This window comes from Phoenix dactylifera, unplaced genomic scaffold (genome assembly GCF_009389715.1).
Source record: "Phoenix dactylifera cultivar Barhee BC4 unplaced genomic scaffold, palm_55x_up_171113_PBpolish2nd_filt_p 001473F, whole genome shotgun sequence".
Lineage (NCBI taxonomy): Eukaryota > Viridiplantae > Streptophyta > Magnoliopsida > Arecales > Arecaceae > Phoenix > Phoenix dactylifera.
This window is the reverse complement of record NW_024068787.1, coordinates 42698-67247: the sequence shown is the minus strand read 5'-3', so window position 1 is coordinate 67247 and position 24550 is coordinate 42698. Positions and strand designations below refer to the sequence as shown.

At 38.2% G+C, this 24550-nt stretch overlaps 2 protein-coding genes across 2 annotated transcripts in view; both read left to right on the top strand.

Annotated features, from left to right (window-relative positions):
* LOC103698142 (regulator of nonsense transcripts UPF2-like) overlaps window positions 1–18337 on the top strand; it is a 44050-nt gene extending 25713 nt beyond the window's left edge. Inside the window, exons 7-18 of the mRNA XM_039122348.1 lie at window positions 42–146; window positions 355–482; window positions 1469–1645; window positions 1822–1903; window positions 6267–6548; window positions 6693–6890; window positions 7557–7658; window positions 10024–10275; window positions 10364–10582; window positions 13234–13404; window positions 15558–15743; window positions 16803–18337. Coding sequence (XP_038978276.1) covers window positions 42–146; window positions 355–482; window positions 1469–1645; window positions 1822–1903; window positions 6267–6548; window positions 6693–6890; window positions 7557–7658; window positions 10024–10275; window positions 10364–10582; window positions 13234–13404; window positions 15558–15743; window positions 16803–17786 — 2886 coding nt within the window. The 3' untranslated portion in view covers window positions 17787–18337. The remainder of the gene's footprint in view (window positions 1–41; window positions 147–354; window positions 483–1468; window positions 1646–1821; window positions 1904–6266; window positions 6549–6692; window positions 6891–7556; window positions 7659–10023; window positions 10276–10363; window positions 10583–13233; window positions 13405–15557; window positions 15744–16802) is intronic.
* LOC120108666 (U-box domain-containing protein 11-like) lies at window positions 18242–19278 on the top strand. Its single transcript, XM_039122346.1, has 3 exons — window positions 18242–18266; window positions 18495–18633; window positions 18744–19278. The coding sequence occupies exons 1-3, from the start codon at window positions 18242–18244 to the stop codon at window positions 19276–19278; spliced, it is 699 nt and encodes a 232-aa protein (XP_038978274.1).
* The last annotated feature ends 5272 nt before the right edge of the window (window positions 19279–24550 follow it).

Here is a 24550-nt window from a genome sequence, read left to right as displayed (position 1 = left end):
TTCCTTCTTCCTCAATTAACTTTCTACCATGTCTCTTGCAGTTCTTTAAAGGCCTTAATGTCACTGCAGATCAAAAGAAGTTCTTCAAGAAAGCATTGCACTCATATTATGATGCTGTAGCTGAACTACTTCAATCTGAGCATAATGTAAGTTTTGGAACTGTCTAAAATTTTGGCATAATCTGAATATGCTTCTCTTAGCCTGGTTGAGCATGTGCTGCTTGCTTTGATTGTAATTCATTTGCTTTACCCTTCATTTTTGATGTATTAGTATTATCCTTTTATGTTTTTCCATGTTTGTGCAACAACTTTCCAGAAGCATTGAATAATATTGATTTTTTTTTTTACTATGCAGTCTCTTCGAATGCTGGAACTTGAGAATGCAAAGATCTTGAGTGCTAAAGGGGAGCTTAGCGATGAGAATGCAGCTTCGTACGAGAAGCTTAGGAAATCTTATGATCACTTATTTCGTGGTGTCTCCTCGTAAGATCGTTAGCCAAACTTTCTATCTTGATATTTTGCTTTGAACTTAAATGTCTCATAGTTCCTATTCTAATGTCTTTTCTTGTTTTCATGAGTAGATTAATCTCTTTATTATATTGTAATGCAAACTAAGACATCCTGCCTTTATCTTAATATGTCACTTTGAGTGACCATTATCTTTGTATATGCTATTATCTCTAGTATACATACTTCTTTTGGTTCAGTTCTCAATCTTTTAAGGAAAGAGTTCGGAGATGTACCAATTAAACGCGGAAACTTTCTTTCAAATTACATAATTTACAAAAGTCTTTAGTTAGAAGAGGTACCGACAACCAGTTGTGCTTCCACATGTGCATTGCATGTGCCAACGACAATTGCTATTTTATGTTGCAAGCTCTCAGCTTGATTTCATGTTTGAGCGTCACTCTTGTATAACTACACAAGCTCATCTTTAGTGGATACAAACCTTTTGCTTCATTTCTGTCTTGAAGAGACAGGAGAAGCATACTATGTAATAGGGGGAGTATCCTTTTCAAGTCACATGTCTCAGTGGAGAAACGTTTTCAATCAGAATGGACTCGTTACTTCATCTGTCAGTCATGTCTATATGAGCTCGAAGTCTTCATAAATGCACATCCTTAGGTTTGATTTTGTACTCCTCTCTGAGGGAGAGAAATAAAAGGTGTGTCAGCCTAAGTTAGCAGTTCATTTATCCAGTTTCATAAATAATAGAAAGTAATCTGTTAGCTAATGGGAAACCATAGCCGTCAATTTTTCCTTTCATGTGCCTAACACATGCCAAACATTAGTTTATTGATGTTGCATGCTTTTTGCGCCCCTCCCCCTTTTCTCTCTTCCTTCTATAAGTTTTCTTTCCTTCTTTCTTTCTTTTTTTCTTCCTGCCTTTTGTTTATTTCTCATTAGCTTCATTATTGTGCTTCCATCTACAATCTCATTCTTTTTTTCCCCTATTTTTCGGTATACAGTTTAGCTGAGGCCCTTGATATGCAGCCTCCAGTAATGCCAGATGATGGGCACACGACTAGGTTAACCACAGGTGTGGATGTATCATCTTCCGCTTCTGGAAAGGAGTCTTCTGTGCTTGAACCTGTGTGGGATGATGAAGACACAAGGGCATTTTATGAATCCTTACCTGATCTGAGGTTGGTTAAAACTTTTACTAGTGTTGCTTATGCTATCATTCAGAACTATTATATAGAATTTATACTCTGTGAATTTTCAGTTAAAGATACTGTTCTTATTTATCTATGTGAGAGATTTCTGTTATTTCTGTTTGTTTGTAGTTCTTGTGATACAAATTGGCATATTTTATAACCAGAGCTTTTGTTCCTGCTGTATTATTGGGAGAAGCAGAACTGAAGTCGAATGAGCAACATCCAAAGACACCAGAACGACAAAATGTAAGGATGAAATGGTTATCTTCTGGCATCTCTCCAATGAGTTTTAAAAGTTTATGAAAAGAATATATTGCCTTAAAATTTGCATTAATATTTTTGAGAATGGTGTACTGTAATCAAATTTGTTAGGGAACTAATAATCTTAGAAGCTGAGTGCTCCTTATCATGTTACTAAAGTAGCGAGTGTAGAGCCATTAGGAGCATGATAGTTTTACTATCAGAGATCTCATTTAGTATTTTTTGTGTTTGAAAATGCCTTAAAAATTTTATCCCAAAAAACCTTAAAAATCTGCTCAGGGTTATGGGTATTGTTACACTTAAAGGGTGATTTGCCCTAGCATCATTTTTCCATGGTTAGTTTGTCTGTTAAAATCCGAAAATGGTAAGATTGAACTGAAATGATGTCTTCCATTAATTGTTTAGGGTGACTTTGCTGAGCTTGGTTCCATATCTTAGTTGTAAAAAAAAGAGAATTGATAGGGGAATGATGGTGACGTAAAAAGGAGTGGGGATGCATCCTTTGGCAAAATGTCAGGTTCTTAAACCACCAAGGGAAAACTGTCGGAACATATATTTATTTGCACATGCATATATGTTCTTTTGAGATGTTCAGTTGCAGTTTTTCTAATGCTGTTGCATGTGTTCGAGGGGATGGTGTGATATGCAAGGTTCCTGCTAATAAATCCACATTAAATAACCAGAAAACCTAAGTGATGACTCTGGAGGAAAATCCCATTAATTGAAGAACTTAAAAATGAGAATGAGGTGGAAGGAGCAAAATTGAAATCCTTTCCCCTCCCAAATCTTAAGGCAATTCTAGGACCACACTTAGAATATACTGAAGATCTGGAGTTATTAAATTTCATGTAGCAATTTATAGTGTTTGAGAAGACTTCTTGTATGTTCTATATGTGATAAAAAGCTTTCAGTCAATAATTTTGTCACTATATGTATATAGAGAGAGATGGACCTTGCTCTTCTCAAGAGTAATTGTTACATATATATATATATGTATGTATAAGTAGAGTAATCACTTGAGCTGCTAACCTTTTGTCTTACTCATGCATTTTATTGGTTGGACACACATTAACCTTTGGCTTGAACCAATTGAAAAAGGTGGGATTTTATTCATCTTTCTTTGATGGGATTGTTGCTTGATGAACTTTGTGGAGCTATGCAGCAGGAAATCTGTAGTTTTGGTCTTAAAGCTTTATGAGTATTAAATGGGTGATACTGAGTCATTCTTTACAATGTACCCTTCATCTTTTCTGCATATATGTAATTTGTTGGTTAAGATCCTCAATTGCCAAAAATTGATTTGATGAAGTCTCCATACAACATTCATTTGCTTTATTTTTCTAGTTTCCTTGAACTTTTCTTGTAATTTTGTAAATGCCTTTTTTACAAAGAGAGAGTCAAAGCAAATTACCTTTCATTTATGGTATGCCATACCGTATTGAACCGGACAGTATGGAGCATACTGTACTGCACCGGTTCAGTACCGGTATATGGTATGGAGGGCGTGCCGACACTTGGTACGCCGAATCGGCCTCCATACCGGGCGTACTGATATAGTGACTCGGTGGCACTGATACGGGGCTTAGTACCAAGATAGCATCCCTTGCTTTCATTGCTTAGGCCCCACTTTGAGAGTTTGGATGCTTAACCTTGTGCTTTGGCTGTTATAAGCATCGAGGGGACGTTCTACGTTCTTTCTTAGTATTCTTAGAAAGTCTTTGTGGATGTGTGCATATCTTTGCCGAATATTGTAACTTTGAAATGATTGCCAATTAGGATTTCCCCATGTCCAAATCTAAAAGGAAGAAAAGGACCAATATATCTGAAAGATGACTTAAACTTCCTTTAACAATTTCTCGTTGTAATGTTTGTAACAATAACTCTTCTTCTTGATATTATTTGAATTGTTGAAGATGCATCAATAGAACTTGGGTTTATTTATAAGTTACTTCCAAATAATCTGGCCTGTCTATGTCGTTGATAATGTTTGTAACCAGCTAGTAAAGTGACCAGTTAATCTAAGCCTACCTATCTATTTATTTTAAAAAGAGAACACACATGCACTCAAACTAGCAGACATAGCGACACATGATCTTAAGTCCAAATTTCTCTCTTTAAGGGACCTTGCAAATGATAAATGATCTATATGCAAATTCAAGCTGCCTTAAGTTTCAGAAGGTGATAGCAACTTTGGTTTAAAACTTTCCAAAGAAGGATCGCCCAATTGACCCAATTGGGCGGTTCGGTCTATACCGAATTGAAGTGACACCAAATTGGGACGATTCCGCAATGTGGGATTGTTTGACAATGATGGTCAGTTCGGGTTATAAAACTTTTCCCCCTCACCCCCCAACAGGTTCTCTCCCTCGCTCGCTAGCACTCGCTCTCCTCTTTGATACTGATTGAGACCATGCAGGGGTTCCGGCTGCCGCCGTCGATGAGGTAAGCCCCCCCTCTCTCTTGCTCTCTGTTCTCCCTCCTCTCTGTAAGTCCTGGTCCTCCCTCCCTTCCTCTCTCTTATTCCCTCGCCTTCTCCCTTCCCCCTCTTCGTAAGCCCCCTTCTCTCCTTCTCTCCCTCCCTCTTCCTTTCCCTCTCTCTTCTTCCCTCTCCTTACTCTCCCTTGCTCCAGGGCCCTCTCTCTCTTCCCTTCTTCCTTTTCTTCTCCCTCTTCCCCTCCCCGATTCGGTATGCATCAGACTAGTATGGTATTTACCGGTGCCATACCGAACTGGTCGTTAGCCATTATGACCCTTAGTACTATTTGGCGAACTTTGCTTGCAAATATCATAATTATAACCAACAAGCTTCCATTCCTATCTACCAAGGAGTGCAAAATGCAACTCTTCAATGTTTCTCATGCCATGACCATCTGGCAAACCTTTCCTAGTTTTTTAGGAGCATGCCTTCCATCAAAACATTTATATGATAACGTCAACCTAATTAACTAACTGTGATACTTAGGCTAGGGAGACCTGTAGCAAAAATACTAGAGGATTTGGAAGAACCTCTGCGGATTGGATAATCCTTTCTCAAAAGGACTATCATTTTGTTGTACTTGCTTTTTAGTACGATGTCTGCGCTCACTGACGTTGGATCTTGTAGATAGATTCAGTACATTGCCAGCATCTTGCATAGTTCTAGTTTCATAACATGATCTTAACAAAAATGCTTTTAGCATAACTTCCTTTGATTTAGATGGATTGTACTAGGAGAACCAACCTCTTATTTTGATCTACTTAGCCCAACTGACTTGCTTCCTAGGTGATGCTTAAGCTGCTTGCCTAGGTAGAGGAGGCTTGTTGAGTCAAGTTTGGACGAGCTTTTTGGGTTGTTTGTGTATTAAGTGGGGCAATGTGAATTGTTAGGCATCTTAGTTGAGAACAACCATGTCTTTTCAATGGTGAAAACACCTTACTCATAAGTTTTACCAATTCTTGATTTGTTGTTTATTTCCAATCTCATGTTGATTATTCATTTTTTTAGACACTTGTTGTTGCATCAAGTTGGCTGAACTATCATTCCTTTTTATTTTTCTTTGAAAAAAGGAAAAGGAATGATGATAAATCTGCTGTCCTCCTTTACATTTCCTTTTTATATCTCTGTTTTGTTGTGAATCTATATTAAAAATTTTAATTAATTTTTATTTTGTTTTTGGGGGTATGATCCCATTGTAATTGTCTTTTAAAGCATCAAGTCTGTTAATATTTCAAAATTTCTTTGCTGTTATCAATCATAAGAGTTTTTTCCAACCTGAGGTTAGTTTTCATCCCTCATGATTAAAATCCTTGACCTAAGTGAGTGAATGTGTTAATTCATCATGCTTTTTGATGGGAATCACGCAATGAAACCTTGCTATGCTTCTCCTATGGTTTGAATTCCTTAACCAAACTTTTTTAATTTTTAAATGCCAACGTGAAATTGTCATCCGTTTTATATCTTATTTATTTGTTTGTTTTGTTTGTTTTCCTTCTCATCACTTAACAAAGACTTAATGTTGTACTGTAACACTTCCATGCCCTGCCCTTGTGACCAAATGCCCGAATTATTCCATATTCTCACTGGCAATGCTTTTTGAACCAAGATTTGTTCTTTTGTTATACATAATTTAAAAGCTAGTTTATTTTTGCCATCTTATCATTTTTTATCCAGTCCATTAGAGATACTTTCTGCAGCCCACTCCTTGTTAACTTATTCTATGGCATTTACTGCCAGTGCCTCAGTGTTACCTTTGAAAACTCTCTTTTTTCTTTGGCACCCTTTTATGGTATATATTGTTCTATGATTTCTATCCTTGTATTTGATATTATTTTTGGTAGCAATTAACTTTGGGAGAGTTATCGTTCAAAGGAATCTGCTGTGGAGCCAGACATGGAAGTGCAAGATATTGCTGAGGGCTGTGGAGACTCAGAGCCTTTACCAGATGGAAAAGCAGAGGAAAAAGGTAAGGATAAAGAGGACAAAGATAAGGAAAAGATGAAAGATTCGGAAAAAGAAAAATTAAAAGAGGACACGGAAAAGAAAGGAGAAGGCGAAAAGGATAAAGTTAAAGGCCTTGATGGCACAAGCTTGGATGGTTTGTTACAGAGGCTTCCAGGTTGTGTGAGCCGTGATCTTATTGATCAATTGACGGTAATCTCCACTTGGTTTTCTTGCATAATATTTACACACACACACACACACACACACACACACACACATATATATATATATATTATATTTGATTTGTTTTTGGTCTCAACCTAGTCTGGTGCACAAATATTGTACGCTTTGCAGGTAGAATTTTGCTACTTGAATTCAAAGGCAAATCGAAAGAAACTTGTCAGGGCTTTGTTCAATGTCCCTAGGACTTCCTTAGAATTACTGCCATATTATTCTCGAATGGTAGCAACATTGTCAACATGTATGAAAGATGTTCCAACTATGCTTTTGTCAATGTTGGAAGAAGAGTTCAACTTTTTGATAAATAAAAAGGTTTGTCTACTACTTTCATTATTTAGTTTATTGGTTGGTTTGTTTCAATTTTTTACTACTATATATGTCTGATACCTGTGTGACCAGACATATTCAAGAAGCCATAAGACCCATCATGTTTTGTGAAAAAAAATATTTTGTACAGTATGCAGTTGTGCCGTCAGCTTTACATTAGGATATTTCACATACTGGTCCTAACAGATTTTGCGGTAGTATACACCTTTTATCTATCTATACTAAAAGAGTCATAGGCTATGGAGCCTCTTTTTAAATAAAAAATAAAAAACCACTATTTTCTTACGACCCATGGCAGCATCAGCTGCTTGAGTCTAGCAGATGTTGTCATAGGAATCCCAGAAGGATTTTAACTTTTATAAGGAGTTATGTCTTACTCGATGATTAGTCATTAAGAGGTCAAAGATACATATTTCTTTGAAAGAAAAAGAATGATCATTCATTTGATCTTGATCTTTGTGGAGCGAAAATGACACTATACTGGATCTGCACAAACCTCATGCTAATATCCATAAATGACTTGTTTTTGGTAATAGATGAACATTACCATGTGTGTATTCTGATGCATGGTGGACATCGGTGCTCCCATCCATTTTCTGTATGTTTTTGAATATTCTCATTGGACTTACTTTTGTGACTATCTTCTTTCAGGATCAAACAAACATTGAAACAAAGATAAAGAACATCAGGTTTATTGGAGAGCTTTGCAAATTTAAAATTGCACCTGCAGGCCTTGTTTTTAGTTGCTTGAAGGTATGTACTCTGTGGAAGTCAAGGTTGGACCGAGTTAGTTTCCATAGATAGAGTTTATGATCTGATAGTTTTAATGCAAGAGACCCGCAAGTACCTGAATATTGACTGTTAGATGATTACGTTGTTAATGTAAGATGATCTGTTGTATCTTAGCTGAGAACATTAGTGAGCCCTCGAAGATTAAAACATTTGTTTGAAATTACAGTGCCAAGTTGTTGGATGAGCAGGATAACTACCATTCAGTGGTCTGCCTTATTGAGTTTTTTTTCCATTGCTTAATCTCACCATTTTTATCACACTAATCCTTTTCTTTTCCCTTTATAAATTTTAGTACAATCTGTCAGATTTAATTAAAGCAGTGAATGAATGGCATTAGAAATAATTGCCAGTTTGAGTCCGAATTATATTTACAATTTATGTGGATACATAAACAAAACTTAAGATTTTGGTAAAACTCCTTATTACCTTATAATTTTGGGCATTCATCATCACTTCACATTTAATGCCAAGTCGATAAGATCATGTGCTGAAATTTGTTGGTTTCCAACCAACTTGAAGTTCCTTTTTGTTATATCCAACATCTTTTGATACTGCTACATGCAAAAAATAGTTGTCCTTAATAAGCTTAATTGCTGATAATTAAATGGATTTACTGATGAGAAGTCCATTATCTTTAAATCTTAAAGCTTAGTAGATCAGGCTCTGGTGTCTGGGTGGATATGAATACTAACTGGTGACTGGCATGTTAATGGTCTAAAATGTGCTAAAAGCCTGATTCTCCTAGTTGGAAGTATAAATTGTTAAATTAACCTTTGCTAAATACAGAGAAACTTGATAAAAAAACTCCTTCTGATAGGTAGACTTTCCTTTAGTAAACTATTGATGCAATTGCAGAATCTGGATCAAATTGAAGAGGTTCAAGATCAAATTTAAGGTTCAGAGAAATCACACAGTCTGTTTATTCACTGAGATCAAGTAGAAAATTGACTGATTGGAACTGCCTGATGATCTCATATGTCAGAAAGTAAGAGTACCATAGTCATGTAATGAAGTGTGTTAATATTCACTATTTACTTGTATACTATCTTTAATCATTCAATCAAGGAAAAAGTCACTCCTGTTGACTAATTTCAACTCATGGATATTTTACAGTGAAGGTTATTTAACATGTTTAACATTAGGTTTATTGTAAATCTTGTGGGTCAACTATTGTCGATTGTTCTGTTAAGGCACATGTCCTTTCATTGTGAGAATGGAATTTTTAGTAAAATGTGTCTAGAAGTTATATTTAGTTTTGTGTTACGATGAGTATGTTTAGGTCTCTGTACATATAAGAGTGTTCCCCTTATTATAGATATGCTGTCCTAATGTATCTGAACCTTTATGCCTTAAGCCTGTTTTATTCCTATTTCAGCTGTTTCTTAGGTTGAGGAAATTTAGTTTAGAATGGTTGAGATTCCTTGATGCATGGCATTTACTTACCCAAATTATTAGCAAGCAAACTTGAGGTTTTTAAACTTAGAAAAATATTTTTGTAGATGTGTAGCCCTGCTGTGCCCAGGATTTTATGCTTGACCTTGTTTTATTTTCTGTAATGTAATGCAGCCCTGTTGCATCTGATTCTGTATGCCTCACCTTGTTTTGTTCTCTTTAATGTAATGCCCTTATGAATCATGAGCTAGTCATCTGTAACCCCAAAATGACAGTTTATTTAACTCTTATTATGACAATTGTACCACTTCAGGGGTTTTGAGGAGAAAAGGGAAAAAATTTCCAGCTTTGAGTTGATAAGAATTGGATAGGATGTAAATTTATATATTGTTGAAACCTCCAGTCCGAAACTGGATTTCTGAGCAGAGAACTATAAATCTAATAGTCCTAAATCTTAAGAAGTGATACAGATTGTACTGAAGTCTGAACTATTTTAAAACCTCGACCTGAAGGTTCTTAAACTTGTTTGGATGTTTAAATAGTTTATTTCGGGCTAAAATGGAATCCAGCACTGATGCTTGCAGCAGTGAGAGTTGTTGCACCCAGCTGGACTTTAGATGCCTCAACATTACTCCACTTGCATGTCTAGGGTATGTCATGCTGCTGGTTGTCAGGTTCCACCTTCTTTACTGGCTTTACCACATCTTCCACAGTTTTGTCTGTCTTGGCATTACAAGTATCTCATATTTAAATTGCTATGGTCAACTTTTTATGCGTAATTCTTATATTAATCTGCTGTGTTATGATGTTTTCAAGTGTGGTATAAGCCATCTGTACTGTGAACTGCGGATAATTTTACTAGAGCACATAGTCCATGTTAACATAGGCAGCTTTCAACATTGTTTTTACCTGAGGGTCATCTCTTTTTGTTCAGGCCTGTTTAGATGACTTCACTCATCATAACATAGATGTTGCTTGCAATCTTCTTGAGACATGTGGCCGTTTTCTGTATCGATCTCCAGAAACAACAATACGCATGGCAAACATGTTGGAAATAATGATGCGTTTAAAGAATGTCAAAAATTTGGATCCACGTCATAGTACACTGGTAGAAAATGCCTACTACTTGTGCAAACCACCTGAACGATCTGCTAGAGTTTCTAAAGTACGCCCTCCATTGCATCAGGTATCACATTAGTACTTCTTCAATTCTTTTGTTCAGATTACACAGTTGCAATAAGTTGTGTAAGTTAATATATTGTTGTCTTCTGCAGTATATCAGGAAATTGCTTTTCTCAGACCTCGATAAGTCAACAGTTGAACATGTTCTTAGGCAATTGCGCAAGTTACCTTGGGCAGAATGCGAACCTTATATCTTAAAGTGCTTTTTGAAGGTCCACAAGGGGAAGTACAATCATGTTCATCTGATTGCTTTACTCACTGCAGGCCTCAGTCGCTATCATGATGAATTTGCAGTGGCAGTAGTGGATGAGGTCAGCTTTCTTGCTAGGGAATTTGTCTTTTTTTCCTTTTTTTTAAATTAATTATGAATATAAGAAACAGAGTCGTCTTCCTTCAAAAGCTAATTTAAGCTTCTATTGGTAGATCTTGAGGTATCTTGCATCATAACAGTATATGTTCTAGTTCATATTAAATCTCTCCTGACTATTGGTATCTTAAAGTTTTACATGTTCTGATACATGTGGATTTTATAGTTTCAAAATTGAGCATTCAAGTTAGTTTAGCAGATTATTCTGACTCGTCTCTTGTTCAGCTGTATTCTTTTATGGATTAGGTATATCTAGGCTGGGTGTAATTTGTGGAAGTGTATACTCCCCATCTTCAAAATGTTTTTTTTTGTTTTAAAAAAAATTAAGGGGATCCCCATCTTAAAATGTCAATTTAGGATCAATGTCGGCTGAACCGGTATTGGGCACCATACCAGTTGCCTGGTGGGACAAGTCGGTTTGGGCCCGTTCCATGCCGTACTGGGCCCGTACCGACATAGTAGAGGAGGCGGGGGAGAGAGAAAAAGAGAGAGAGAAGGGGGAGAGAGGGAGGGAGGCCGGCGGAGGGTGGTGAAGGCCGGCGAAGGGTCGTCGAAGGTTGGCGACCCGGGCAAGAGACGAAGGAAACCTTCGCTGCCAGAAAATAGGGCGGGTCCCCTGTTTCGTTCGAAATTGGGGTCCGACCCTTTTTTTATTTTGCGGTTTTTAAGTGAAAGCAAATCATTTCGACTTCACTTAAAAATTGTAAAATAAAAAAAGGGGTCGAAATAGGAAACCCGCTCTATTTTTCGTCTGTGGAGCTGCAGAGGCTGGAGGAGCGTCCTTCTCGTGGCTAGCCGGCCTCCGCCGGCTGGCTTCCACCTCTCCCTCTCTCTCTCTCTCCCTCTCCCGCTCGCTCTCTTTTTCTCTCTTTCTTTCTCCTTCTTCCCCTCCGGTAACGGATTTTGTTTCTGTTGCCGGAACCGTGCCGGTCAGCTGTCGGAACGGCTCGGAACGGCCGAAACCGCCCTATTCGGGATGGTTCCACCGACCCTGTTTAGGATCCTGAGATAGGTAAAGTCTTTAGTATCCTCAGATTTGATTTTTTTTCTTTATCTTGTTAAATCTGAATTGATTAATATAATTTGCTAGAATTGCTACAAAAAGCTTCTTTTACATTTCATTTAGTTTTTATTTCAACAACTCCGGTGCCTTTCATTTGATAAGGAAAGAATGATTTCTCTGGCTTTCATAATTTTAATGGAGACCTTCCCCTAGATTTCTCAATTATATGATTTGTCATATGTAGGATTTGTATTTTATGCTTTGTTGGTCAGAGTTAAATGAGTGGCGAGTTTGTTATTTTCTAAGCAAGGTCTGTTGTGCTGGTACCGGGCATCGTACTAGTTATCCAGCGGCACGAGTCGGTACGGGCCCACGCCATGCTGTGTCGGGCCTGTACGGACACAGCAGAGGAGGCAGGAGAGAGAGTGAACAGGTGAGAAAAGGGAGAGAGGGAGGGAGAGAGGAGCGCTGGCGGAGGCTGGCGCCCGGACAGGAGGCGGAGGCTGCGGCTAGGTCTTTGTTTCGTTCGAAATAGGGTCCGACCGCTAAAATTTTTTGCAATTTTTAAGTGAAGTTGCAAATCATTTGCTGACTTCACTTAAATATCGTGAAATTACAAAAAAATATTTAAAAAAAATTAAGTGAAGTTGGCAATGGGTTTGCCGGCTTCAACTGAAATCTGCAAAAATAAAAGGGCCCTCCTCCGGGCCCCTGTTTCGAATGAAACAAGGGATCGGAGGCGGAGCCCTGCCTCCGCATCTCTCCGGCCTTTGCCTCCTCCACACGGAGGCTCCCCGGCCTCTGCTGGCCAGCCTTGGGACGACCTCTCTTCCCTCCTCTCCCTCTCCCTCCCTCCCCCATTCTCTCTCGTTTTCTTTTTTTTCTCCTTCTATCCCTCCGAAGACGGCGTTTCGGTTTGGTTGCTGGAACCGTCCCAGTCTGCCGCCGATACGGTTTGGTACGCTCGGAACCGGGTGGTTCGGGATGGTTCCGCTGACCATATTCTGGAGTTTCATTTCATGATTTTTGGAAGTCGATGAAACCATAAGGAGGCTCGTTGGCCATTTAAGCCTTCTGTCATTTTTGGGTTTCTTTTGAAAAATCAGTGTGATCTGGTCATTAGATGTATACCCTTTTGATCTAGTCATTGCATATACATTGCATATTTTTCGTTTCAACTCGTATGGAAGTTCATGTTTTGAGTACAAGTCATGTAATCACATGACATATGTAATATGTATCGAGAGGCCATATGTAAAAGATGGCCGACGGAAATTACAATGTATTGAACATACTGAATATAGAGATAAACAAGAAATAAGCAGCCAGTAAATGTTCATGACATGTGTAAAGCCTAGAGATTCGAAGTGCTATGAACCACAATATCATATTTCGCCATTTCCATCCATCTTCTTTGGTCTCCTGTTCTGCTTTCCAACCCTTAAACCTAAATATCAGAACACTTATTAAGATGCTCAGTAGAATTTTCCAGCCCCAAAGGTACTATGCTTTATTTTTTTCAGTTAATGGCTGGTGCATTTAAAAATATCATTGTATAATTATTTTTAAAAAAACATGATAACCAATTTCAGGTTTTGGAGGAGATTAGGCTTGGGTTAGAATTGAATGATTATGGAATGCAGCAGCAGCGCCTTGCTTACATGCGATTCTTAGGAGAGCTATACAACTATGAGCATATTGATTCATCTGTAATTTTTGAAACATTATACTTGATTATCATTTTCGGCCATGGAACACCAGAAGTAAGTAATGTGCCTTATTATTATTGATTATTGAAATTCTTATTTGTATTTCTTACCTCAAATTTTCAATTTTTATATTAATGTTTGTAGAAATTTTGTTGCTGGCATAGTAGAAAACATTACATGAATGATTAAAGTTAAAGCCATATCTGGTTTTTGGGATTTGACAAGGGTTGGTTATTTGACTAACAGTTCTATTGCATTATATACTTGGTTAATTTGCATACCAGAAGTTAAAAAAAATTAACAATTATTATATTCATCAAAGTTTTATATCTATTATGTTATGGGTTCTACAAATTGATAACCTTGTTGACCTGCATTTGAGGGATTCATGTATACAGATGACTGATCTATGATGCTTTTGAAATTTGAAGCTTAAAGCTTCTTAGATTTTGGTGATGAATGATTTAAATGGACAAAAAGTTAAACAATTGCGGTCAAGCTTAAAATCTTCTGATTGCAAGTTCTAATTGGATCCTTGTTTCCAATGTTTTTGCATGACTTTATCCTAGTCGTTACATAATCATGAAATGTCTTTTAATTTTATAAAATCCTGTATAATGGATTTATAATAGAAATGCTTTCTTCTCATGCTACTTGTGTCCTAATCATTTTTCTCCCATTAATTACTAACATTTTATTTTTGCTGTTTCTCTATTGTTTTTTCCTTCTTGCTGAACCATGTAATACTATTTGAAACTGTTGTTACTTGGGGCATTTTTAAGTCAACTGTTTATGATCACAAAAACAGGAAGCTTTGCTCCAGTTAGTCATGATGTTAAAAATGCGATGTGAAATGGTCGCTAGGAGAGAACTGGTGTAACCAACTACCAAAGCTTGATGTTTCTACATAGCTTCTGGATTCAATGTAGATAAAGACACTTCCCTCTCATTTCATGCTCTTTCAGTTTCTTGTGAGCTGGCTTGGGCATTCCACAGGCTCAACAATCTAAAAATTTGTTACAATCAAGTTTAGTCAATCAAGACATAATTTAAAAAAATTATGGTCAAGACTTGAGGTTGTTCATAAAGAATTATAAAGTACAGATGAAAAACTGATAAAAGTAATGTCGTGTACCTTTTGTTGCTGATGTTGGTGAGGCATAAGCTTGTAGAGTCCCACATGGGAGTTCCAGTTCATTTAATGGAACTCTAAACCAATGGGATCATCGTTATTTCAAATGAAGGAAACTGCTAATTCTCAGTCATCATATGTAAAGTGTGGAAATCTTTAACTTTGAGCACTATGTACTTTAAAATACATAGCCTTTATGAAGATAATTAGTCCTATTGCAATTTAGTAGGGGTTGGGAAACTTTAATTTTCTGCTAGTTATTAGTGATCAGATTGAATGGCCAGATCCACATGGCTGGCAGATTAAGGTGAAAGTAACTAAGACAGGATTTCAATATTATAGACAAGGAGGCTGAGATATACTGAATGCCCACCTAATTACTCAAGGTCCGGAGCACTCTTCAGTTTAGCCATGATATATTGACAGAATATGGTTCTTGTGGAAATATATAACATGCGATTCTTTCAATAGTATACTGCTTGTGCATATCCGTATCTTGCATACTTTCCTCATAAAGCAATAAATTTTCTTTGGGGTACATAGGGACTATATTAACATATGTAAAAATCAGACATGAAGCTGCATGGAGATAGTGTGTTGCGATCAAACAACAGCTTTTCTAGTTATGTGAAAAAATAAAGGCAGTACAACAAAGAGAAGGAGAATAAGAAAGAGGGTAAGAGAACTAATGCTCTGAATGCACAAATTGCCAACTGTTGTTCCTTATCTTATTACTGTAACTTCTAGAAATCTCGGGGGTAAAGACAAAAACTGTGTCATTGTTTAGAAGTTAAGATATTGACAAAATCATAATTGGTAGATGCATATATTCGATACAAGAATGGCACAAGCATTGACTGCAATATGCCCGACACATCAAAAAGATGATGTTGTTTTAATGCATTCAGTTATTTGGTGTTGTGAATAGCATTTTAACTTTGCAATCTGAACTTGTCCTTGTTCATGAAATCAAGTGTTTCTTTTCCTTCATTTTTCTACTTCATGTAACATGATGGAAATATTCTTTGGCCAATTTTTCTTATTAGTGCATTTTTTTATTTTTCTTATTGTAAAGCAAGATGCACTGGATCCACCAGAAGACTATTTTCGGATCAGGATGATAATAACACTTCTTCAGACATGCGGTCACTATTTTGATCGAGGTTCTTCAAAGAGGAAACTTGATAGATTTTTGATATATTTTCAGAGATACGTCCTTAGCAAAGGTCCAATACCACTAGATATTGAGTTTGACATTCAGGTTAGTTAAAATTTACTTGTCAAGTAGTTATTTATTTTTCTATCATCCAATAGTGGTATTCCTTCTCCAGTAAGTTGCTTTGAGCCTCGTAGCATGCAAGGTTATTTTAGAATTGTCGATGCACTTGTCATACCTTATAGTTACAATTATTTTGTGTATGCAATGTGATGCAGCAAAGGGTACAACCAACAGGTACTATGACCAGCTAGACCATGCCAAGCGTTGGAGGAGTCAGATGAAAGTTTTCCAGTTTCATACTTGTCAGCTAGCTAAAGTCAAAAAACAAAATATGGAATTTTATAACCCTTTGCCTGTGCCACATATGCCAATCAAAAGGAAGAGGAAGTAAATTGGAGCAAAGAGGTTGCACTTTGAATATTAACATGCAAATAAAAGTAAACTGGATTGAAGAACCCTTTTACTTGGTGATGGAAATTCTTTTGAAAAATTGTATTATCGTGCCAAAGGCTACCTCTTACAATGTATTATACACATATTTATAGGATATAATCCCCTAACCCTAATTCGGGCATTAAACTCGATACAAAATCATACTTGAAATAGGACTCGACAATAAGGAAATATGCTAGAGTTATTCTACTGCAAATATGGAAATCTGGCTAAAATTTGATATTGTTCTTAATGAAAAATCTATAAGAAAATTTGATGAATCCACTGGCTCCTCCAACGCTTGACATGGTCTAACTAGTTATAGTACATGTTGGTTGTATCCCGTGCTGCATCACAATGTGCATAATTCTTATGCTTTGAAAAAGTCACATATCTCTTTTTAGCTTTGACTATGGAAATAAAGTTCTTTTTATAGTATTGCTGAATGAAACATAGAGATTCTGGCTGATTGGATTTTGGTTTGTCAATTGGCACCTCCCTCCTTGGTGCTAGCTCCAAGGAGGGGATCCAGGTTTGATCCTGGCACGTGACCCTCCCACTATAATTCTTGGAAAACAAAAGGAAATAATAGAAGAAACAAAGAAATTCTGTATTTATTCTGCATTAATAAATTTAGTGGATAATTCTCATTAATTAAAATGCTTGCAGGATATGTTCGCCGATTTACGACCAAACATGACTCGATACTCATCCATTGAGGAAGTTAATGCGGCACTGATTGAACTTGAAGAACATGAGCGCATAGCCTCAATGGAGAAGGCCAGCAGTGAGAAACACTCTGATGGTGAATCTCAGAAAGCTCCATCCCAAACAACTACAACCATCAAAGCCAATGGCAGCAGTGTAGCAAACAGAATGGAGGAAAATGGCAGGGGCCAGGAAGAACCACCAGACAGTGAAAGCTATTCAGATAGTGGCAGCATTGATCAGGAGGGACATGAAGACGAGGAAGATCTGTTGTATGAGGACAAATCAGATGACAGATCTGAAGGGGATGGCGACGATGAAGATGATGGGGGACCCATTGGTTCTGATGAGGAAGACAGTGTCCAGGTCAGGCAGAAGTTGGTGGAAGTTGATCCGAAGGAGGAAGAGGAATTTGATCGGGAAATGAGAGCCCTGATGCAGGAGAGTTTGGAGTCCCGCAAATTAGAGCTACGGGCAAGGCCCACTCTGAACATGATGATACCAATGAATATTTTTGAGGGTTCTAAAGATTCAAGGACCATTGAGGGGGAGAGCGGGGAGGAGACAATGGATGAGGAGGGTGGCAGTGGTGGAGGTAACAAGGTGAGAGTGAAGGTGCTTGTTAAGAAGGGGAACAAACAGCAGACAAAGCAGATGTATATCCCTCAGGACTGCTCACTCGTGCAGAGCACAAAGCAGAAAGAGGCTGCAGAGCTGGAGGAGAAGCAGAGCATTAAGCGGAGGATCCTGGAGTACAATGAGAGGGAAGAGGAGGAATCAAATGGGATTTCATCCCAGGCCGGAAACTGGATGCAAGTTGGGAGCAGTGGTGGTAACAGTAGGCTGGTGGGTCGTGGCAATTGGGATAGTGCTGGAAAGCCAGGAGCACGGCAGCGACACCATTCATCTGGGGGGTTCTATCATGGGTATGGCAGGAGGAGATGAACAGATGACAGTTATTGGTGCCATGGTACTTTTTGATTTTTCTTACAAATGAAGAGTGGGTTTATCTGAAAGGATGGTCATTGGAACTGCCATCTAAGCCTGTTCGTCAACATCGTTAAGGTTCAAGTTTTGAAGAATGGTAGTCAATAGTCACCTATCCGAAATCAATACTCCTGGAACTTGTTCGGTGCAGCCTGATAAATGCAAGCTGCTGCACCACCCAGGCATTCGTCTTCAGAGTGAAGTATTTGTGAGTCTGTATATACTCTTTCTATCATCGTCTTGGATATAGTTGTTTGGCGTTTGTTGATCTCAGAAGTTAAGATTAGATAATATTTATGCTCTTACTAGAAATTCTATTTCTTTTATGTAGTACATCTTCTGTTTTAGCATGCTATGAAGATGCCACCATGAAAGTTGGCAATTAGCCTTATGAGATCTAAACTACTTGGAGAATGGACCTCTACTTGGATAATGGATGTAGCTTGTTTATTGTGCCTTAGTAAAGTTTTACCATGGTGCTAAAGCTTGTATCTGGTTTCTTGTTTAAAGGCTAGAGCTTGTGATTATTTTGATCTATAGACCATATAATGCTGAATACAACTTGATATATTACATATATTAGTAATGTAAAATAGAATACAAAGAGAGGAGTGGAGGAAAGTACCCTTCTGCAATTGTTGTTTTATGGTTCTATAAGAGTTTCAGGCAATGTTGTGAGAGGTGAGGAGGGCTATTACCTTGGCGGACTTCCGTTCCTCCTTGAAGCTGTATCATCTGGTAAATTGTTCTCAATGACTCTAGCTGCTCAAGCCATTGGGTTGCTTGGGGTTGCTAGAAGAGTTTGGCATATGCTTGTAGACTTGGGGGCTATTCCAGCACTCATTCAATTACTACGTGATGCATCATTGCTGGTAATGTTCTTGGTATTATCTCATCTCACTTTGACTATCTTAGGCCAGTAGTTCAAGCTGGTGCAATACCTACGTATGTGGAGCTGCCTAGAGAACCTGAACCCCTTGGGAAAGAAATTGCAGTGGATGTCTTTTGTGTACTGGCCGTGGCAGAGGAGAACGCTGTGTTGATTGTGGAAGAGCTGGTGAGGATTCTCCAGGGCAATGAAGAAGCAGCAAAATCTGCAGCTGTAGATGTCTTGTGGGATCTTTCAGGGTACAAACATTCCATTTCAATTGTGCGAGAATCGGGTGCTATTCCACTTCTAACTGAGCTTTTGCGAAATGGGAATGGTGACCTTAGGGAGAAAGCTGCAGGAACCATTGCACAATTAAGTAATGAAGGAGTGAACAGGGAAGCTATGGTGGAAGCTGGTGCTATACCAGTCCTGATTGATCTGTTGAGAGGTCATTCAGAAGAGGAACTGAGGGAATATGCTAGGCAAGTTCTGATTAATTTGCAGAAGACCTGCTTTACCATGAGAGAGTTTCTGAAGCTTTTGATACCCCTTCATTCCTGGCCGTACAAGAGAGGTTAAGCGGAATCCGGGCTTCTGATGAGCACATGGTCAGGTCTATGAGACTGATAAGTGCTGAACAATGCACATCGGACTCAGAACTAATGTGACTCTTTTGGTGGTATTCTATCAGATGTTATTGTGCTGTTACAGGTTTTTTGCCGCTGTTTGTTTTTCATCTTGTAACTTTTTTTGTTTGATTTCATCTCTTTTAATGAAGAAGATTTTGACGATGTTGCTGCGTTGTGATTAATATTGCAGCAGTTATGATCAAGATATACATGCCAGCAGCAATAGAAATGCGTATGGCCTCGTTTTTATTCAATAGCCTGCTTTTAGGGGAGATTATGATACCCAGCTGGGATATGTTTCATGTGAGATTTGCTTCTATAGAGCAGCTTATTTTTCTTTTCAATCAATTTATGTCAATAACTAACACTTGGTCTTTTTGTGCCAAAGAGCCTAAGAGTGATCATCCCACATCTTCCTTCCATGGTGCGGGAAATAGCATTGCCTTGGGTGGGTGGTGGTTATTATTACAAACTTGTTGCAGGTATTAACAAGTCGTTTTGCTTGGGTAGCAGCTACAAGGTCAATATTATCTTGTATTTTGGAGGCATTGATCATAAACTCCTTTTCATCTTTTATGAGATAATACTTTTTCAGACGTCGATAGAAGACTGCATCTCGATCTTAAAAGTACAGACTTCTAAAGATAATCTGACAAACATTTGAAAAAAGTACTTCATAAGTTACCTTATTAATATGCATCTCAATTATGGCGAATTTGAAGGTACACTGCTTAGTGATATTCAATTCAACGCCCTTTTGAATGAAATTGCTCGCTTGTGGATCTCGGTAGTGTAATTTTGGATAGATTGATCATACGCCATAGGTATTGTTGCTTGATCCACCGATTCTTCTCATAGTTGATTGGGTAGAACAACTTGGTTAGACTCTTGAATTTATTCTATGTTAGATTTGAGACGTTGCTTTCCTCATATATGAATTCCACCAGGTAAGACCATTGCTAGAAGCTTGAGATGGGCAAAAGCTATCTTTTGGACGCTAGAGTATCTATAGACAGTAAAGTATGTCTCAACTGGTCTAGCTAACGGTTCTCGACTCGACCTTTAACTTTAAATAGTTGACGAGAGAGATTTTTTGTACCTGTAGGCTGCTTATCCCATCCTCCTTTCTGGATGGTGGATTGCCATCTTGAGATGTAGGAAACAACTTGGCAATAGGAGTTGCTTGTGCTTGTGCTTATGCTGAAGGTATCACCAATCTGGAGATGATCTTAGTGAGTCAGCCAATCTTCTCCTCCAGTTGTATGAGACGTCCCTTTGTCTCATTATCCGTCGAGGAAGAACTAGCATCCATACTCGTCTTTTTCCTTTGATGTACTTGAAACACAGATATAACTTCTCTTGATTGCTTGTTGTTCATGTGTTTGGACCATGAATAGAGGCCCCCATGGATATAGAGGATTAGAGCTTTGATACCAACCTAATCCGATTAGGGAGAAAGAAGAATTTCTAGCTTTGGTGCCAACTTACTCTCATTAATGTAGAGGAATCTGGTTCTGATACTAACTTACTCCTACAGGTGTCACTATAGGAAAATCGTGCTTTAACGACCCTTTTTTGCCGACGCTTTTCCCAAGCGTCGGCGCTTTTCGGACTAGCGCCAAAACTTGCCGATGCTTTTAAAAAGCGACGGCCATAGACGACGCTAATTAGCGTCGTCGTAGACTGTGGCCTAAGACGATGCTTATACGCATCGTTAGAAGTAAAATTGACATCAAAACCTAGCGGCCATTCCCCTCCAAATTCTGCATCCCGATCAAGGCTAGCCCTAGCTCCTCTCCTCCTCCCTCCTATCCGATGACGAGCGGCTGACCCTTTTCTTCTCCAGCGCCGAGCGACATTCGATGGCAAGCTCCTCTCCTCCCTCTTCTCCGACGATGAGCGGCCGACCTTTGTCCTCTCCGGCCGAGTGACGTCCGACGGCAAGCTCCTCTCCTCCTCCCTCCTCTCCGACGACAAGTGGCCGACCCTTGTTCTCTCCGGTGCCGAGCGACATCCGATGGCAAGCTCCTCTCCTTCTCCCTCCTCTCTGGCATTTAATAGCGGTGAGTTTTTTTCCCAACCCTCTCTGGCATTTCAAATTTTAGAATTAACCAAAAATTAGTAGCTCGTGGATTGGTCCATAGAAACAATGCCTATATGAAGTCCTTATTTATATGCATGATGTATTGTCTGTTACTTCTAATCTTATTTGCGGTGATTCGTGGTGCTTATTTTTGGATACTTATATGGTTTTTTTACGTTATCTTGCCTCTTAGATTTTCCTCGGTTGTTATTGCAGCACTTGATTTTTCTGATTCTATGTAGAATTTCTGTAATCCTTCTTTGCATTTTGTTCTTGATTTTATTGGCCTTATTCGAAACCCCCCCAAAAAAGGAAAAAAAATATAAATGGGCAACTATTTTTACGGGGCTTGTTTCTTAGTCCTCTGCTACAAGATAGAGAAAGAACATTTCATGGAAGTTTTGTTTAGGCGTGTCTGGGAGCATCACGAGCAGGATGGCCCGCTTGCTGTGGGTGCAGGATAGGTCTTCTGTCTTTTTTACTGTTTTTTCTTTGGTTACATGGTCGAGGAGATTAGCATCACTGTAAACAAAAGAGAGAAGATGGAACCTCCGCCTGTTTTCACTGAAACAGTGCCCAGTTTTTGACAAATATTTTTCACTTTCAGAAAATTAACATGGCTTTTATTGTCTACTGTTGAAGGCTCAGTGTTTAAACATAAGCTTATGCAATGCAAAATATGGAGACCACAGACCAAACGCTCTGAAGCAATTAATGCTTCCAACCCCAAAACTGCCGGCCAATATTGGTAGGAAGGAGGACCCCGCAATGCATTCAGATAATTCTAAATAAATCTTCACATTATGTGCGAAGATTCTAATCCACCACTATAAACTCTAATGTCATAGACTACTAACTCTACCTAAATAAGAAATGAAAACCTTAAGCCCTTATAATAATTTCTACCGCATCAAACTACAGATACGTGCGCTGACGGAATCCAAGAATGACAACCTATGCAAAATATAGTAACTGAAAAACAGAGAATGTCCCTGGCATGGTCAGCAACTGTTCTTGATATAGAAATGTTTTCTGAGTAATATTTCATCAGATAATAAGAAGTACATTATCAGTGCAAGGTCTAAATAATATAGATTAGTTTGGTTCCAATTCTCACTAATTGAATTAGTTCATTTCCAGGTTAAGGGGTTGGATGTCTTAATATTCTAACCCAGCCAGACCATTATATATATATATATATATATATATATATATATATATATATATAGTTTACAAACCAATCTCTCTTTGTGCCATTTGCCGTATGCCATGTTGGCAATAGAAAGATTCTTTGTGATTATAGGATTGCTACGATCTCTTTGCAAGATAATTGTTGACAAGGTCAATTTCAATTGCTCAGCTGGTCACATTGAATTAATTATCAATTCATATAGATTTTATTTATTATTTAACTAATATTTTTTTTTTTGTGCATATTAGGTAACAACATGCTGCGAGAAAAATGATTCAGAGATGTTGAGTTTCCGTACACGTCCGTGGGATCTTCTTCCAATCAGTCCCTGCGGTCCCAACAGCCCGACGAGCCCCAGCAGCACGAGTCCCATTCTCAGCACGAGTCCCATACTCAGCACGAGTCTCAGTCTGAGCACGTTCCACCTACTGATTGTCCATACATGGATGACGTGCACATCCAGGATAATTTGATTTATATTTTATATATTAATTTTTCTTACAATCTAATTATATTAAATCATTTGCCTTTAATATTTTAATTAATGGATGGATATTTTATTTTATTTTTATAGATGGACTGGGGAGAGTGAGGAGGACACGAGGACCCACTCGAGCATGGGACGTGTGGAGCCTATGCGAGGATGAGAAGATCGTGGTACATTGCAATGAACTAGGGCAGCCTATCAAGAGGGCTGCAAGCATTTTATCGATTTTTCTAGGATCGGTTGAGTGGAAGGGTCAGTTGTGTTCGCTCAACTATACGAAAAGAAATAAAATGCTTCCTTCAAATAAGGTTGAGCTTATTATAGTTATTGAGGTAAAGAATTGAATTTGTTTACTATCATAATTTTATTTTTTGATTTAACATTATTATAACATTCTTTAATTACTTTGATGTAGAAAAAGTTTTTGCTCCTTAAAGAGAGAGCCATGATTGGGTGCTGAAGTCCGTCAACCGCAAGTGGAAAGAATATAGGGCCAAGTTAAAGGTAGACTGGAAGCACGATGGTATGACAGAAGAGGAGATTGCCCGTGTTTTTCCTCCTGATGTAATCCCTCATCAGTAGAGGGAGCTTGTCCACTATTAGTTTTCCATGAAAGCTCAGGTTGTATATATTTTTTCAATACCTTATATTGTATTTACTAATAATTTAGATTACAAATTTATATTGTTCATTCTTTTTTTGGGAAGACATATTCCAACATTGGTACAGACTATTCCTCATACTTCAGGCTCGATGAGTTATGCTCGACGTAGAGCTGAATTCGTAAATTTTTTTGAAACTCTTTGAAACTATTTTAAACTGCTCTATCATATAGCATATATCATGATAACTAGCTTGCCAATATACTTTTTGTTATAGATGGATGATAATGGGAGGGAGCCTGATAAGGTGGAGTTTTATAAGATGACTCACACCCACCGAGATAGCAGTTTTGTTCGAAAGGAGTCAAGAGATATAGTTGTATGTATTCATTTTTGAATCTTTCAACGATATTTTTATTAGTTCTATTATTGGCATACATTAATATGATTTTTTCTTTTGAGAGATATAGGATAGGGCAACAACTCTTATTTTAGAGCACGTCGGGGAGTCATCATCATCCGACGCGACCAATCATGTCAAAGCTCAGGTGCTCGCTGAATTATTAGGCCCAGAGCATTATGGTAGAGTGAGGGGTTATGGCGTTGGAGTTACCCCCACTCAGTTGTCTGCAATGGGCATGTATACAAAAAAAGCTGGAGAAGGCAGTACAATGCAGAAGTTAGTAGACTTCGGGCATCAATTGAAGATATGAAGGATCGCCATCAGGCAGAGTTGGTGGAGCTGAAGCAGAACCAACAAACTTTGCAGTCTCAGCTCGAGCATATTTCATCTATGTTACAACGATTTCTCCCTCCTTAGGTAAATCACTATATGTATTTGATGACTTTATATAATTA

Bases quoted from the DNA above. Each gene is read 5' to 3' on its own strand.
- LOC120108666 (XM_039122346.1), top strand. From the start codon at position 18,242: ATGGACCTCTACTTGGATAATGGAT. The intron at 18,267-18,494 runs GTAGCTTGTTTA...TAAGAGTTTCAG, and splicing joins CCTCTACTTGGATAATGGAT to GCAATGTTGTGAGAGGTGAG. The intron at 18,634-18,743 runs GCATATGCTTGT...TGACTATCTTAG, and splicing joins GGGGTTGCTAGAAGAGTTTG to GCCAGTAGTTCAAGCTGGTG.